At 39.6% G+C, this 15,758-nt stretch overlaps 1 protein-coding gene across 1 annotated transcript in view; it reads left to right on the top strand.

Annotated features, from left to right (window-relative positions):
• LOC141128687 (pancreatic secretory granule membrane major glycoprotein GP2-like) overlaps positions 1-14,837 on the top strand; it is an 80,073-nt gene extending 65,236 nt beyond the window's left edge. Inside the window, exons 7-11 of the mRNA XM_073616121.1 lie at positions 2,356-2,601; positions 4,671-4,827; positions 7,458-7,521; positions 12,946-12,984; positions 13,946-14,837. Coding sequence (XP_073472222.1) covers positions 2,356-2,601; positions 4,671-4,827; positions 7,458-7,521; positions 12,946-12,984; positions 13,946-14,007 — 568 coding nt within the window. The 3' untranslated portion in view covers positions 14,008-14,837. The remainder of the gene's footprint in view (positions 1-2,355; positions 2,602-4,670; positions 4,828-7,457; positions 7,522-12,945; positions 12,985-13,945) is intronic.
• The last annotated feature ends 921 nt before the right edge of the window (positions 14,838-15,758 follow it).

Here is a 15,758-nt window from a genome sequence, read left to right as displayed (position 1 = left end):
GGGAATGTTTGACCATTCTTCCAGAAATGCATTTGTGAGGTCCATGCACTGATGTTGGACGAGAAGGCCTGGCTTGCAGTCTCCGCTCTAATTCATCCCAAAGGTGTTCTATCGGGTTGAGGTCAGGACTCTGTGCAGCCCAGTCAAGTTCCTCCACCCCAAATTCACTCATCCATGTCTTTATGGACCTTGCTTTGGTCCAAATCATTTGGTGTAGGGGGGATTATGCTGTGGGGTTGTTTTCCAGGGTTTGGGCTTGGCCCCTTAGTTCCAAAGGGAACTCTTAAGGCGTCAGCATAACAAGACATTTTGGACAATTTCATGCTCCCAACTTTGTGGGAACAGTTTGGGAATGGCCCCTTCCTGTTCCAACATGACTGCGCACCAGTGCACAAAGCAAGGTCCATAAAGACATGGGTGAGCGAGTTTGAGGTGGAGGAGCTCAAGGAACACCTTTGGGAAGATTTAGAGCAGAGACTGTGAGCCAGGCCTTCTCATCCAACATCAGTGTCTGACCCCACAAATTCGCTTCTGGAAAAATGGTCAAACTTTCCCATAGACACACTCCTAAACCTTGTGGACAGCCTTTCCAGAAGAGTTAAAGCTAATATAGCTGCAAAGGGTGAGTGAACTCTACTCCTAAGACTGGCGCAGGCGTCCCAATACTTTTGGTAATATAGTTTATATATTCAGTATCTCACATTTTTGTAAATATTTTATTCTATCTTTTCATGTGACAACACTGAAGAAATGACACTTTGCTACAATATAAAGTAGTGAGTGTACAGCTTGTAGAACAGTGTAAATTTGCTTTCTAAACTGCTGGCAACAAAAGTGAGTACACCCCTAAGTGAAAGTGTCCAAATTGGGCCCAATTACATATTTTCCCTCCCCGGTGTCATGTGACTTGTTAGTGTTACAAGGTCTCAGGTGTGAATGGGGAGCAGGTGTGTTAAATTTGGTGTTATCACTCTGACTCTCTCATACTGGTCACTGGAAGTTCAACATAGTACCTCATGACAAAGAACTCTCTGAGAATGTGAAAAAAAAAGAATTATTACTCTACATAAAGATGACCTAGGCTATAAGAAGATTGCCAAGATCCTGAAACTGAGCTGTAGCACAGTGGACAAGACCATACCATGGTTTAACAGAACATGTTCCACTCAGAACAGGCCTCGTCATGGTCGACCAAAGAGGTTGAGTGCACGTGCTCAGCATCATATCCAGAGGTTGTCTTTGGGAAATAGACATATGAGTGCTGCCAGCATTGCTGCAGAGGTTGAAGGGGTGGGGGGGTCAGTCTGTCAGTGCTCAGACCATACGTTGCACACTGCATCAAATTGGTCTGCATGGCTGTCGTCCCAGAAGGAAGCCTCTTCTAAAGATGATGCACAAGAAAGCCTGCAAACAGTTTGCTGAAGACAAGCAGACTAAGGACATAGATTACTGGAACCGTGTCCTGTGGTCTGATGAGACCAAGATAAACTTATTTGGTTCAGATGGTGTCAAGTGTATGTGGCGGCAACCAGGTGAGGAGTACAAAGACAAGTGTGTCTTGCCTACAGTCAAGCATGGTGGTGGGAGTGTCATGGTCTGGGGCTACATGAGTGCTGCCGGCACTGGGGAGCTACAGTTCATTAAGGGAACCATGAATGCCAAAATGTACTGTGATATACTGAAGCAGAGCATGATCCTCTCCCTTCGGAGACTGGGCCGCATGGCACTATTTCAACATGATGACAATCCCAAACACACCTCCAAGACAACCACTGCCTTACTAAAGAAGCTGAGGGTAAAGGTGATGGACTGGCCAAGCATGTCTCCAGGCCTAAACCCTATTGAGCATCTGTGGGGCATCCTCAAACGGAAGGTGGAGGAGCGCAAGGTTTGGAAGAGGACTCCAGTGGCAACCTGTGAAGCTCTGGTAAACGCCATGCCCAAGAGGGTTAAGGTAGTGCTGGAAAATAATGGTGGCCACACAAAATCTTGACACTTTGGGCCCAATTTGGACATTTTCACTTAGGGGTGTACTCACTTTTGTTGCCAGTGGTTTAGACATTAATGGCTGTGTGTTGAGTTATTTTGAAGGGACAGCAAATTTACACTGTTATACAAGCTGTACACTCATTACTTTACATTGTAGAAAAGTGTCAGTGTTCTCACATGAAAAGCTATAATAAAATATTTACAATATGTGAGGTGTGAGATACTGTATATATATTTTCTCCTGCATTAAAATGTAACATTTTAGATGGACATTACTGTTTGAAAGCTATTGCTGCTTATTAGGAAATAAATTGTGATTTAAATTGTTATTGGTTTTGTTACCTGAACATGTGTTTGTTTTCTTAGGACGGTATACCTGTCTGGAGTCAATGGGACTGGATCATATCCCGTTACCATGGCTGCTTATAAAGATTCATCATTTACAGATCCATATCAAAATAATGAAAACGTGGTTGTTGGAACAAACATCTATGTGGGAATATTTGTGACAGGCGCTGATGGAAATCAATATGTGGTCCGGATAGAGACATGTGTTGCAAGTCCTACAGATAGTCGTAGTGATGTAAATGCTTTTTATCTTATAAAAGATGGGTAAGTTTGTATTTCTTATGCAACCATTTAAAACTAACCTTGCACATATCTTCCTGATTTAGCTGGAATCACATAGAGATGTCCATATGAAGATAAAAGGACATCTCCATATTGAAGCACTTTATTGGTGTTGGGAACAGTCACACTGGACTTTATTTATTCATCATTTTGTCATTTTTAATATTATGTTCATGTTCTAAATGATTGTTTGTTGATGGATTTTTATCTATGCTAACAATCTATTTTATGCATCTGCCTATTCACTATGGTGGATCATGGCACATTGGCGATTGATCCAGGATCCTGGACGCACTGTTGAACCCTGTAGTGGTTCCAAAGCGTGTATTAACAGCAAGGTCACACACCTTAAGCTGAGCCTTCATTACATGGGGGGGAGCACCTGAGTGAGAACACAGCGTCTGATTATCGCATCACTTTCACAGCATACTGAATCGCATGGAGTGTGGAGCACCTGTAAATTGGATCAATTTGAACTTTGCACAGTGCACTTAAGCACTTTTACAATTCCAGTATTTGGATCTATTTAAATTTCTACGGACTTATTTGCTTTAAAAAAAATTTTTTATCTCTATATGAATGCACATTGTTACTTTATTATTTGGCTATTAAGCACGGGTCATTTTATATATTTTTCATTATATATTTTATATATTATTATTTCCATGGGTGTAGAGGATATATTTTTTCCAGTTCAGAGGCTTTTTGCTTATACCTTTGATAGTGCAGCGTTTTTAATGCGATTTCCGGTATATCCACGTCAGGAGCCTGGTGCTTAGAAATCCTCTCTGCAACCACACGTCTTCTCCATAGCTGACAGGATGGGCTATGCGGCTGCTGATTACTCGGCGCCACCCATGTGACAGGACTGACCAATTAGAATGAATTACATTCAGCTCAGGGGATTTGTAAGCCCTGGACACCTGCGGCGGTCCAGGTCAGCGGGACCGGGGGGGAGGCGAGGAGGGGGACCTGAGTAAGTTCACCTTACAGAGTTTTCTGTAAAAGTCAACTTACTCTTTAATAGTTAGTAATAGTTAAATTATTATTAGTTATTATTTTAGATTTTTGGGTTTTCAAATTTTTTCGAATTACTGATTTTTTTTTTCAAATTTCCGATTTTTTTTTTTTCAAATTTCCGATTTTTTTTTTTTTCAAATTTCTGATTTTTTGTGAATTTTTAAATTTTTTTTTCAAATTTCAGATTTTTTTCGAATTTCCGAATGTTTTTGGAATCTTCTTCGAATTTTTTCGAATTTCCATTTTTTTCGATTGTATGAATTGTGGTCATAATGAATGACCCGAAAAAAACAAAAAAAACAAAAGCGAATGAAACGAAAATGAACAAATTTTTCGGAAGTGCATGTGTCTATACTCCATCGCCTTCTTTAGCTAGGATCCCCCTCTTAGCTACCACAGCACTTGTCTTAGCATCGATTTGCAGTTCCCGGTCCACTATTGAGATTTCATATGGGCCTGGAAGTGTGTTGTCACATTGTGAGACCTGCCGTGTGTTCTCTGCTGATCTCCTTGTGCTGATTGTGGATAGTGTCAGACCAGGAGGCAAAACACAAGCCAGGGCACCAGGGGTGTTGCTAGGATTTTGAAAGACCCGAGGCACCCCTGGACAGTGACACTAGAGGCAAGGTGTGGTGTACATAGTGCTTTGCAAGGAACTGATGGTGCGGACACATTGCACTAACAGAAGGAAGGATTTAAAGGGGTACAGGTAAATAGGACCTGAGCCTGTGTGCTGTATACAAGGCACACTAATAAAGTGCTCCATGATTGTATATTTCTTTTAAAGTCAAATGTGGCAAACTCTATCAAAGGCAAAAGAAATGAAATGTATATACAAAGGAACAATGGTCATGGGACTTGAAATAAAATGGTTCACTAAGATCATCGCTGATTTAAAATTAGGGCAAAAATGAAAGCTTAATTATGAAAAGTAATATTTCATTTTTCTAAGTCATGCTAAAACCTGCCAGTTTGGTCAGCAGTGTAACCAGAAATGTTCTTTTTTTTTTTTTTTTTTTTCTTATTTACAGCTGTATCCAGGGAACTGTTGCCACAACTGTGTTAGATAATGGCAAAGCATTAGAAGCCGGTTTCAGCATAAGCTCATTTCAGTTTAGAAATCAGGACAATGTAAACCTTTTCTGTGATGTACGTTTGTGTGACAACACCACTAAAACATGTTCCAAGGTAAGTGATCAATACATTTTCTCTGATAAGAGGCTGTTTGGCAGCAATGATTGTCTACTCTACTGGCTAGGAGCAACATGCATACACTATTGCTGATGATCATTGTGGGAAACACAGATATTATTCCCTCCTAAAAAGCCAGTGCTCTGTGTCTGCAGTTTCCCTTCCCATCGACATACCATTCATGTTAAGAGATCAGCAGTTGCCACTTATAACAGGTTGTCAGATCTTCACTATCTGTGTATTTGCATATTACAGTCCATGGCCATCTGAAAGTGATTTTGCCATGAGAGAAGTACGGGGGTTGCCATTGTTGGTAGCTTCCTAAAAATTCTAGCTGCCTGGCTGTATCTGATTAAAGCGGAATTAAACCCAGACCCAAAAATGTTATATATTGCAGCTTACCAATCATTAGATGTGGTGGCTACATTCGTTTTCTTTTCTTATGCTTTTTCCTCTTTGTTTTCACCTGGTGATCTGGCCAGCAACACACCTCCTGTATTAGAGTGACCCCGCTCTGGATGAAGGAGCACAGGGGCACATTTGGACAGCAGCATTGTCAGTCTGGGGGGAGGAGAGTGTTAGATTGACTAGCAAATTTAGATACAATAACAAATTGAAGCCAAATTTTGGCTAATACTTTAAAATCAGTTACAGCAAACAGTTGTTTTCCCTTTTGGGATAAGGTTTTGCATGAATAAATAAAAGCTGATAATTGTAAGCACCTCTTGCCAGTGGTAAATGGCTTGTCTCATCCCTGTAACTGCTACATGTGTGGGAGAGCTTGTTCTTTTAAAAAACAAAAAACTTGCTGGCCAGATCACCAGATAAAATGAAAAGACAAAATCAATATCAAAGAATTGGGAAGCTGCAATATAATAAATGATTGCTTTTGAGTTTAATACTGCTTTAAGCACTTTTAACTTAACATACATGCTGTAATTGAGTGTCAAAAAAGTGTCAAAACTTGTTTCGGGTTAGCGATTTAGAAAGCATTGAAGCCAAAGCATCAGGATGAGAGCCATTCTCAAATGGAAAGTTTTGCAATAGGAGCCTCATAATTTTTCATGAAAAATTTCCTTTATCCACTTCAATACAGAGCACTTTCACCCGCTTCCTGCCCAGACCAATTTTCAGCTATCAGTGCTCTCACACTTTGAATGACAATTGTGCAGTCATGCAACACTGTACCCAAACAACATTTTTATCATTTATTTCACACAAGTAGAACTTTCTTTTGGTGGTATTTAATCACCACTGGGTTTTTATTTTTTGCGATATAAGTGAAAAAAGAGCGAAAATTTTGAGGAAAAAAAAAAACACTTTTTTTTTACTTTCTATTATAAAATTTTGCAAATAAGTAATTTTTATTCATAAATTTGGGCCAAAATTTATACTGCTACATATTTTTAGTAAAAATAACCTCAAATTAGTGTATAATTTTTAGTCTGTGTGAAAGTTATAGAGTCTACAAGCTATGGTGGCAATCATTAAAAATTGATCACACCTGATGTACTGACACCCTATGGCCCCTTTCACACAGGTTTTCAGATTAGGTCCACCTGTCAGTTTTTCTGGCGGACCTGATCGGATGCTCCATTCACCCCTATGGGGCAGCAGATGTCCGCTGACACCCGCTGCTATCCAATCCGATCCTGTCCGCCAAATCCAGACGGGCCCTATTTTCCATCCATCTGGCGGATCAGATGGGATCTCCCCATAGAGGAGAAGAGGACGCTGACAGGTCCATCTCAGCACAGTGAGCAGAGACGGACCTGTCATCCGCCTGTTTAGCGGAGATCAGCGGAGCGATCCTCCCCCCCCCCCCTTTCGCATTCATGGCTATAGCTCGCTGTCTGCTGAAAACAGGTCACAGGAGTGCAGAATGAGGTTTGGCTGTACTTCTCCTTTAATAGCCAGATCTTATATTGCTTGGTTGACAAGTATTTCTATGCAGATGACAGTCAGAGTATCATTTCATTTTGTTCATGGAACAAGAGCCTTATTCTTGATGTCCTCGGTTGTATATCCATACAGCATTTTATAATGACCTATGATGTGCGTAAACATACTGTATATGAATTGAAGGATTGAACCAAAATACAGAATGAGGATCCTATTTTTGCACATTGGGGAAATTGAGGAAAGGGACCTCTGGGTTCAATAAGCAGGGGGTCTGCTCTTAGCCAGCAAAAATTAAAGTATGGAGCCTATACAGTAAGCCAACACAACACTTTTTTTAAGGCCTCTTGTGGCATACAGTAGCAAATAAGTACAGCATATAGGTGTACAGTGTAAAATATATATGTTGTTGTGGTGCTTAGAAGCCACAACTGCAGTGTAAATTTGCCTACAGGAATGCAGAAAATGCCGTGCTCAGAGCTGTCGGCATCGCCATGTATTCAGTTTCACACACATGTATGGATGTATTTTTTCAACCTTAGAATTTTCGGTTTTAAAAATCATGCCTTTATGCATGTATGAATAGATGCTGGTACTGGCAATTACATTTGCTATGCTATTTTTGTATAATAAAACTCTAGAAACTCATCATGATTTTCTATTTACAATTAAATATCAGACATGTCAACCAGTCAATAGTTTATGATTTTTTTGCTTGTTCTTCACAGTGCGGCAGTACTAAATCCTTCGACACAAATACTAATGAAGTCAAGATAGGCCTAACCCTTGGTGGTATGTCACAATAACTATCATATACATATGCACAGAAATGTTTTTTTATTTGTCATGATATTATCATAAGACAGTCTTTAAATTTACTATTCCTATTTTTTATATTCCCTGCACATACAGTATATGGGTGTTTGTCAGCAAGAGTGAAATTAACATCTATAGTAAAACAACCCCATAGTGTCAATTGTAAAGTAGAGGACATGTCATAAAATCCAATCTCAAGTTCACATTGGCATCATCCCATAAATGATATAGACATGTGAACACTGAAATATTTTGTTTCGGAATTTCGTTTTCGTCCGAAAAATAAATGTATTTAATTACTCCTGAAATTCGTTTTTATTTATTTTGTTTCATTAAAAAATGCATTCGTCCGAAAATCCAAAATAATTAAGGTCGAATCTGGCATTGAAGGCTTATGGTGTCCTTCGAATGTTCTAAGAAGATTCAAACGGAGCAGCTAAACTGTACGACGCCGCAATCGTACATTTCCGGTCGAATGCTCCACCTACAAGCTAAAGCAGAATTCAAATGTTGTATGACATAAGTAATAATTATATTTATTAATTATTATTACTAGTCAACCAACATTAGAATTCTTCTATAGCCTATGGGCGGAGCATTTGACCATAAATGTCCACTCGTGGCGACTGCTTAGTTGAATCTTCATGTCGAATCTTTTTTCTCTATGTCTAATAATCTTGGACTAATAGAGTTAGGTTAGGCACATTCAACCTTTTTTGCTATTGTCTCTATAATGACGAATCTTTTCTCTCTATGTCAAATCTTTTCTCTCTATGTAGAATAATCTTGGACTAATAGAGCTAAGGTTAGGCACATTCGACCACAGGTTCGATGGACAAAGAACGCTATTGTCAGCGTCATGTCGAATCTCCTATCTATACCGAACTGTTGTCACAACGAAAACGAAAATAAAGCATTTGTTTATGTCGGATCTTTCAGTTTTCGGATTCTGCACGTTCGTTATCATTTGTTAAATTGATAACGAAAATACCCGACATTCGGAAGAAAATGCATTCAGACGAAAACGAATGCACATGTCTATAAATGAACTTGGCATTTTTGAAACAAAATTTCACAGAGTAGTGGGACTTTAACCGCTTCAGCCCCAGACCATTTTGCTGGCCAAAGACCAGAGCACTTTTTGCGATTCGGCACTGCGTTGCTTTAACTGACAATTGCGCGGTCATGCGACGTGGCTCCCAAACAAAATCAACGTCCTTTTTTTCCCCCCCAAAATAGAGCTTTCTTTTGGTGGTATTTGATCACCTCTGCGGTTTTTATTTTTTGAGCTATAAACAAAAAAAAAGCAAGAATTTTGAAAAAAAATTCATTATTTTTTACTTTTTGCTATAATAAATATCCCCAAAAGAATAAAAAAAATAATTTTTCCTCAGTTTAGGCCGATACGTATTCTTCTACATGTTTTTGGTAAAAAAAAAAAAAAAATCGCAATAAGCGTATATTGATTGGTTTGCGCAAAAGTTATAGCGTCTACAAAATAGGGGATAGTTTTATGGCATTTTTATTAATAATTTTTTTTTACTAGTAATGGCGGCGATCAGCGATTTTTATCATGACTGCGACATTATGGCGGACACGTCGGACAATTTTGACACATTTTTGAGACCATTGGCATTAATACAGCGATCAATGCGATTAAAAATGCACTGATTACTGTAAAAATGTCACTGGCAGTGAAGGGGTTAAAACTAAGGGGCAGTGAAAGGGTTAATATGTGTCCTAGTTTGTGTTCTAACTGAAAGGGGAGGGGACTGTGCAGGGGAGATAACAGATCGTCTGTTCATATTCTGTATGAACAGATGATCTGTCAGTTCTCCCCTCAGAGAACCGAAAACTGTGTGTTTACACACACACACAGTTCCAGGTTCTCCGTGTGCCCCGAGCGATCGCGGGAGGCCGGCGGTGATCGAGACTGCCGGGCACTCGCATCGGCTCGGGGGGCGAGCCTAGTGGCCACAGGGCGAAGCAACATTACATAACGTCGTTTTGCCCAGCCGTGCCATTCTGCCACAGTTCAACTGCAGCGGCTGGTCAGCATGTAGTTAAATATGCCAAATGAGAACAGGACCAAAATAAAAATCTATATAAGTTTTATTACACATAAAACATTGTCATAGACACAATATTAAAAACATAGATGTGCATTGAGAAACTTTGCAATAAATACAAAAATATAAAAATATGATGGATACATGCACTTGTAATGGTTTACGCGTTACGCTGGATCCCCCTGCTTCTTCAGGACCATACATATATTGCAAGTGTGTTATATACAGAGTTTCTTACTCAATATCATAAATCATCAAAACGGAGGAGAGAAATATAGGATCTGTCCCAGATGTTTTGCCTATCGGCCCATAGGATATAGTTCGGATCTATAAAGGTAGAAGTAAAAATAAATATCCAAGAGGGCAAAATAAATATCTGGTGTATAGCAATATACTCCGAACAATGTGAATCCCAGTATCTATTTAAGACAGAGGGGATAAATCGAAAATACCGAGAAAACTAGGCATCTCTGTGACGATCACATATGCTGGTATTGTGGTAAGTACATATCCACCTCTCCTCTGGCAAAGTTCTTCACCAATGTCCATCTTTTAGCACTCAAAGGGTGTTATGTATCAATGGGGATTATTTACGAAAGGCAAATCCAATTAGCACAACAAGTGCAAACTACAAGTGCAAAGTGCACTTGAAATTGCACTGAAAGTGCACTTGGAAGTGCAGTTGCTGTAAATCTGAGGGGTAGATCTGAAACGAGGGGAAGCTCTGCTGATTTTATCATCCAATCATGTGCAAGCAAAAATGCTGTTTTTTATTTTCCTTGCTTGTCCTCCTCGGATCTACAGCGACTGCACTTCCAAGTGCACTTTCAGTGCATTTTCAAGTGCACTTTGCACTTGTAGTTTGCACTCGTAGTGCAAAGTGGATTTGCCTTTAGTAAATAATCCCCAATGTGTTCTTATTAATAACTCTAATTACTTTACTATCTGGACAACACAAAACTAACACACTGGTCTTAGTATTTGGCTGTCTTCGCCTTCATCTTTCTTTGTGTGTGATTTAAACCTCCCAACCTCCAAAACTCATTGCAGGGAGGTGGCGCTACGCGCCACCCCCCCGGGCGACGAAATGAGGGCCTTGCTAACAGGACAGTATCAGGAGAGCAGTGGATGGTGTCAGTAGTTTGTTTTTATTATTTTATCTATTTTTTTGGACAATTTTGTTGTTTATTTTTTTATACACTTTTTTTGTTTTTTTTTTAACAGTGCTTCTGGGGAAGGGGGTAGGGGGTGGAGGGTATCTGGCAGTGGACAGTGTCAGTAAGGTAGTGGATGTTGTCAGTTTTTTATTTTTACATATTGATTTTTGTACAATTTAATTTGTTGTAAAAAACAATTCACAATGCTTTTTGGGGGGAGGGGGTTGGGGCAGTGGACAGTGTTGGTAGGACAGGGGGGAGACTTGTCAGTAGTTTTTTATTTTATATATATTTTTTTTAATTTAATTTTTTAATATTTATTGCATTTTATTTTATTTTATCAGCCCTATTGTTGGGCTTTAGTGAGATATCAGGGGTCTTAACAGACCCCTGTTATCTTCCTTTTGAGACAGAGAAAGGGACTGAGGACACAGATTCCCCAGTCCCTTTCTCAGCATTGAAGATGAATGAACAGAGACAGAGGCTCCTGTCCATTTATAAACTGTGTTCACAGTTTATTCTGCTCAGTTTTCACAGGACACAGGAGCGATCGGTAGCTCACTGTCCAATTTTTAGAAAAGGAAGTGGCTGGTAAATTACAAATTTCACCAGCCCCTTCCTCCGCTCTGCATCCTGACACATCCCCCTGCAGCCGGCAGGAGAAGAGAGGAGGGAAGCAGGCTGCGGGGGGACAAGGGGGGGTGGAGGAGGAGGACAGGGTGCCAGAGGAAAACACGGGGGGGTGGAGGAGGACATGGAGGGGGGCCGGAGAAGGACGACAGGGGGCCGAATTAGCGGCCAGAGAAGGAGCACAGGGGGCAGAAGGAGAACAAAAGAAAATGGCCTGGGAATGATCGGTGCGGTGGGAGGGAGAGGAGGAGAAGCGTCTCTCAGCTAAAAAACCATACAGGGAGATCGGTGCTCACAGCTGTCCTTCCCACTGCACCGATCATTCCCGGCTGTGAACCAGGGGACCATCCATGTCGCCCAGGATCAGCCCTGCAGCCGGGATATTGGGCAGCACTCGCGGGTGTCCAGGAGTCACAGCCGAGATGCAGGAGACTTCCACCTCGCAGGAGACTTGGGATGTCTGCATCTCCATGGTCTGTCTAATTTTTTCATATGGTAGACATTTTCTAAATCCTGACTCCGGGCTTGTTCACACCAGAACGCAGTGCGGGAAACCCACGCTCCATACGCATTTTCCCCAATGCAGTCAAAACACACTGGATGTGTGATCTGCTGCAAGTGCCAATATAATTTTAATGACACCCCAAACACAGAGTGTTTGCTTGCCCCGGATCGAATGGTACCATGCGATCCAGTACAGTGCATTTTTGCATGCACTACTTTTGGTGCATGCACTACTTTTGGTTTGATTCAGTGCAATCATACCAGACTGAGTCACATCAGAATCACACAGGAATGAAGAGTGTGTTCTTGTGCAATTCAGGTGTGAACGGGCCCTAATGATTTTGAGGACATGAACCTGTGTTTTGTTCAAATACCCAGTTATGCTGCAAGGGTGGTAACGAAATATATTGAGGACTTTTCTATTGTGCTGTAGGCCACTTGCAGGAGCCCTAAACACCCTAAACAGAGTTATACGGTGCAGCATGTATTCACACAGATGTATGGATGTATTTTTTCAACCTTAGAATTTTTGATTTTGAAAAGCATGCATACATGCATGTATGAATAGATGCTGGTAGTGGCAATTACATTTTCTATGCTATTTTTAGACTTCTCTTTATTTGCTGTATTGGAGACACAATAGAAAATGTCAGTAAATCTCTCCAAAGTGATTGGAATTCCTATACTAGAGAGTTGTTACTGGAGCAGGTGCCCCATGGGAGGATATTTCCTCACTTCTAGTTGTGACAGCTCACGCTTTTTTGGATGTCCCCTCACTTTATGTCTCTGACAATGGTCAGAAGGACAAACCAAGAAGTAAATCTGCTCAGCAGGGACACAGACAGCTATAAAAACTCAACAAAGGGTCCAACACTTCCCTACTCTATTGAAGACTAAAACTTTTTTTACCTTTACATACACTTTATTTAACTGAATCAACTTATCCTGGTTTAGTATTCCACTTATTGGTTTTAACATTGAATATTATTGATCAACATTTCTTTAGCATTCCATTAATTATTGTCTTGTATTTCATGCAGCTAATTTGGACTTTGCAGTCAGCGCTGGAAAACATACAGGTAAGATTTACAGATGATGAAGATATATATGATAATGCAGTATAGAAGGATTAGCTGTCAGTTTAGAAGTCTGACAAGGCTGTCCCTGCAGCTCTTCTGCCGCAAAGAATCATTTAGTAACTACGGTGGCGTTGCCCAATTTAGCTAGTCATTTATCATCATTTATCAATTCTTAGAGAAAATGATAGAAGGGGTATTGCGGGGATCTACTTTTATTCCAGTAATTCTATATCAGCCCTTGCATTTCAGTTATTTTAATATGAAATAGCTTGCTACTGCTATAGAACAATACTTACTGTATACTGTAAGTCATTATGCATTGGCTAGGTCTTTGCTTCCCCTTGATGTTTGGTCAGGAAGGATCAGAAAAATCATTTTCATCTCTAGTATTTATACTGGCTGAGGAAGCTAAATTGTTTACCATATTAAGACGCAATTAAAAACTAGAAAAAAAAATTAAATAAACTAAAAAACAAAGAAATAAATGAAAGGTGGCTTTGTTGCTTTAACTGATTGAACCATTATAGAGAAAATCATGTATCTCAGTCCATTAAAGATTAACTCTGGGTTTAAAAAAATGAATACCATTGCAATGGGGCCCCCATGTACCTCTTAGCACAGCATGGAGGAAGGCTGATAGAATAAGTATTACAGTTTATTCCTCAAACCCTAGACCGAAGCAACAGTTAATCCTTGCAAAGCAGGGAGGCCCCATTGCAAGGGTTTTATTTTTTCTGGTGCTTTTAAAGCAAAGCAGAACGCTGTGCAATAATATTACAGTGCATAAATTCAGAACTATGTTATTTCTTTCATAAAATAGCAATGTCCAGTAAACTTTAAATTCATTTAAATAGCTTTCCAAAAGAAGATATATGTATGAATACTAAAGACACACAATTTAAGAAATGAAATCATTTTTTATGTTTTTAGTACCCTAAACATTTTTTTTCTCTCTCTACAGCTGCATCCTGGGCTCTGCTGGCTGGAATTCAACTAGCTATTGTGTTTATTAAGTTCTTCTAAGAAGATCTAAAATCATCTCTTTTGTGGTCAGCCTAGCATATATAATTAATTAAATCTTAAAACAAATCAGCTGGATTATTATTATTATTATTATTATTATTTTTTGTACTGGACTGTGATATCGGACTCTATTGTGTTTATGCTCTTTGTTTGGTATGTCTTGCTTTAATGAGGTGTCCATTCTAGTGACTGAGCCAGTAGCTAATAATGTTGTCTTGTATTGAAACAAAAACAAAAAATTTACAATGGGGGTCATTTACTATAGCACTGCGGCGCTAATTACTGCAAATTAGCGCTAATCGTGCTAATTAGCACTAATTCGTGCTGAAACGGTATTCGCTACAGTGCTGGTGAGAAAATACTCCCAAAATCGAATTTACTATAGTTCCCTGAAACTAAATAGCGCCCAAACCCTTACTCTGCTAAAACCTGGAGAATTGCACATGGAAATAATGTTTAGAGCATGATATAATTGCCTAAATAGTACAGAAATATGCGGTATATTATTTAAAGATAATCTGCTTTTAAACTGTGTGAAAAAGTGATTTCTACACTGAAATATCGTTAAAAGTCTGAGAAGAGATAAATTCCCCGCATGCTCAGACCTGCAGATAGCTCTCATTTTAGCTCTAGTCTCTTTTTTACAGGGCGCTATAGTAAATACGAAAATGAGCGAGCATTTTTTGGAAGTGAAAATCGGTGCTATTATAGTCCAATGCAAGTTTTAGCCATTGATTCTAATGGAACAATTGTAACTTTTACAAATAAATCCTTTTAATGTTGAGATGAAATGTATCTTTCTCTGAAATAAACTTTCCTTTGCAACATTGTTAGAATGTGGAATGTTTTGATGTTTTGGTATAATATATTTTTCTCTGTCACTTTCACTTGTCACTCTCAATCTCACAACAATCTTTACCCCAAACTCACACAGGTGTATTTACAAGCCACAAACAATACAATTGCTGATGCAAATTTAAAATGGGTCACAATTTTTTGTGCTTTTTATTATTTCCAAATAATCATAATTTGAGCCCAAAAAGTATGATATGTGTACCAACATCAGAAATCAAAATGTAATTCCCAAAAATTTGAGGGCAATATCACTATTCTACACTCACCCACAACGAACCACCAAATATCACAGAATAAATCAAGAAAATAACTGTTGAGTAATGTAATTCCATCACCTGTATGTCGAAAGAAATGCAGTATGTGCATTTATGTGTAGGAGGTTTTCACATGTGGCAGCTCTGTGGCTTAGAGGTTAGAATTTCTGCTTAGTATCCCTTGAATCCCAAACATGCCACTTCATGTAGAAAAGTTGTCTCAGCTCCCAGGTCCTAAAACTATGTCTAAATGTAGCATTTATGTGTAGGAAGGTTCCGCCACCATTGTAAATCTTGCCAGATACACTATCTAGTCAAAAGTATTGTGACACCTGCCTTTACACACACACATGAACTTTAATGGCAGCCCAGTCTTAGTCCGTAGAGTTAAAATTTGATTTGGCCCACCCTTTGCAGCTAGAACAGCTTCTGGGAAGGCTAGGAAGGCTGTCCACAAGGTTTAGTGTGTCTATGGGAATGTTTGACCATTGTTCCAGAAGTGCATTTGTGAGGCCTGGCACTGATGTTGGATGAGAAGGCCTGGCTCGCAGTCTGCTCTAATTCAGCCAAAAGGTGTTCTATCGGGTTGAGGTCAGGACTCTGTACAGCCAGTCAAGTTCCTCCACCCCAAACTCACTCATC

Source organism: Aquarana catesbeiana, linkage group LG02, assembly GCF_042186555.1.
Source record: "Aquarana catesbeiana isolate 2022-GZ linkage group LG02, ASM4218655v1, whole genome shotgun sequence".
In the NCBI taxonomy this organism is placed as follows: Eukaryota; Metazoa; Chordata; class Amphibia; order Anura; family Ranidae; genus Aquarana; species Aquarana catesbeiana.
Note: the sequence above shows the minus strand (reverse complement) of the source record. Positions and strands in the feature narration are given on the sequence as shown.